This window comes from Eptesicus fuscus, chromosome 13 (genome assembly GCF_027574615.1).
Source record: "Eptesicus fuscus isolate TK198812 chromosome 13, DD_ASM_mEF_20220401, whole genome shotgun sequence".
NCBI classification, from domain to species: Eukaryota; Metazoa; Chordata; class Mammalia; order Chiroptera; family Vespertilionidae; genus Eptesicus; species Eptesicus fuscus.
In genome coordinates, this window is record NC_072485.1 from 65779755 (window position 1) to 65782077 (window position 2323).

General features: G+C 61.1%; 1 protein-coding gene across 1 annotated transcript; it reads left to right on the forward strand.

The window, feature by feature from the left end:
* Positions 1-1059: 1059 nt before the first annotated feature.
* On the forward strand, positions 1060-2214 carry APLNR (apelin receptor). The gene has a single exon (XM_054725649.1). The coding sequence runs from the start codon at positions 1060-1062 to the stop codon at positions 2212-2214; it is 1155 nt and encodes a 384-aa protein (XP_054581624.1).
* The last annotated feature ends 109 nt before the right edge of the window (positions 2215-2323 follow it).

A 2323-nucleotide genomic window follows, 5' to 3' on the forward strand; every position in this document is an offset into this window, starting at 1 on the left:
AGCAAAACCAGAACAAAAGTCATCCTGTGACCTTGGGCAAAAGACATCTACCTTGTTAGGCCTGTTTCCCCGCGGGTTTAATAACTTGATTCGATATTCTTTTGTCTGGGGTTTCTTCCATCCTGTGACTCTGCCCTGACTCTAAAACTTCCGATGCCATCTGCAAACTGCTATCTGCTGACAGCTTATGAATTATAGCGAAATCTCCCTGTACCTGCGTCTGTAAACTATAGAAGTTCCCAGAGAGAGAGGGTCAAAGCGGAAGGGTAAAGGAGAGTGAAGTGAGCGAGAAAAGTACTGGGAAGTCTGGTCTGGGAGAGGGCAGGGCGGGCAGGCGTGGAGGGAGGGTGGGACAGACCCAAAGGGCTAGACCCGCCTGCCAGGAGGGCTTGCCAGATGCTCAAACCGTCAAAATCTCACACCCTCCTTGTCCCCAACCCGTCCTGGCTCCGGCTAGGGCTAGAGTTCAATCTGCATAATTTGCCCCATTTAGAGAAGATGGGAGGGGGTGAGAACAGGAGGGTGGTGAGGACTGAGGGGGGTGGGTGCGCTCCAAAGACCAGAGGAAACCAGAGGGATAGAGGCGGGACCAGGAGGAGAGTGGGCTGCAAGCCACAGATAACATTCTGCCCAGCACAGCAGGGGTCAATTTGGTTCACTTGCCCAGTGACAAGAAGGAAAAAAAAAAAAAAGTGGGCTGTAACCTAAAGATCTTAAGACTCACAAGTGAGGGGTTGGTTTGGAGGTGGGAGGAGGGAGTGAGGAGCCGAGGAGGAGACCGGACTCGGGAGGGTGCAGGAAGCTCTTAGCTGGGGCTGGGGCCAGGCAGGAGAGGGTGGGGAAGTCTGTGGGCGCAGTCATCCTCCAGGGTCCGGTCCAGAGGCAGCTTCTCCCGCTGTTGGGACGGGCTCTGGACACCTTCGGCTCCTCTTGCCTGTATTCCAAGGCGCAAGCCAGAAGCCTCGGGCCACTGGCTTTGCTGAGCTGGTGACACAGGACACAGCCACAGAGCTGGTTCCCCGGGGGACCCCCCTGCCTGTCTGCTCTCTGCCCCGCAGCATGGAGGAAAGTAACGAATTCGACAACGACTATGGGGCGGACAACCTGTCTGGGTGTGAGTACACGGACTGGAAGTCCTCGGGGGCCCTCATCCCTGCCATCTACCTGCTGGTCTTCCTCCTGGGCACCACGGGCAACGGCCTGGTGCTCTGGACCGTGTTCCGGAGCAGCCGGGAGAAGAGGCGCTCCGCTGACATCTTCATCTCCAGCCTGGCGGTGGCCGACCTGACGTTCGTGGTGACCCTGCCGCTGTGGGCCACCTACACGTACCGGGAATACGACTGGCCCTTCGGCACCTTTGCCTGTAAGCTCAGCAGCTATGTCATCTTCGTCAACATGTACGCCAGCGTCTTCTGCCTCACCGGCCTCAGCTTCGACCGCTACCTGGCCATCGTGAGGCCGGTGGCCAACGCCCGGCTGCGGCTGCGGGTCAGCGGGGCGGCGGCCACGGCGGCGCTGTGGGTGCTGGCCGCGCTCCTGGCCACGCCGGCCATGGTGTTACGGGCCACGGTCGAGGTGCCTTCTGGCCCGGACAATGTCACGAAGGTGCAGTGCTACATGGACTACTCCATGGTGGCCACCGTCAGCTCGGAGTGGGCCTGGGAGCTGGGCCTGGGGGTCACGTCCACGGCGCTGGGCTTCGTGGTGCCCTTCACCGTCATGCTGACCTGCTACTTCTTCATCGCGCAGACCATCGCGGGCCACTTCCGCAAGGAGCGCATCGAGGGCCTGCGCAAGCGGCGCCGGCTGCTGAGCATCATCGTGGTGCTGGTGGTGACCTTCGCGCTCTGCTGGATGCCCTACCACCTGGTGAAGACGCTCTACACGCTGGGCAACCTGCTGCACTGGCCCTGCGGCTTCGACCTCTTCCTCATGAACGTCTTCCCCTACTGCACCTGCATCAGCTACGTCAACAGCTGCCTCAACCCCTTCCTCTACGCCTTCTTCGACCCCCGCTTCCGCCAGGCCTGCACCTCCATGCTCTGCTGTGGCCACAGCAGGTGTGGGGGCGCCTCCCACAGCAGCAGTGGGGAGAAGTCGGCCAGCTACTCCTCCGGGCACAGCCAGGGGCTCGGCCCCAACCCCGGGAAGGGCGGAGAGCAGACCCAGGAGAAATCCATCCCCTACAGCCAAGAGACCCTTGTGGTTGACTAGGGCTGGGACCCCAGAGAAGCCTGGTGCCCTCTGCACGCCCCGGCCCGCGCCCTTGCTCTCTGAAAGTCAGGTAGCACGAGGGCACGCTTGCTCTTGCACGGGGCGCCAT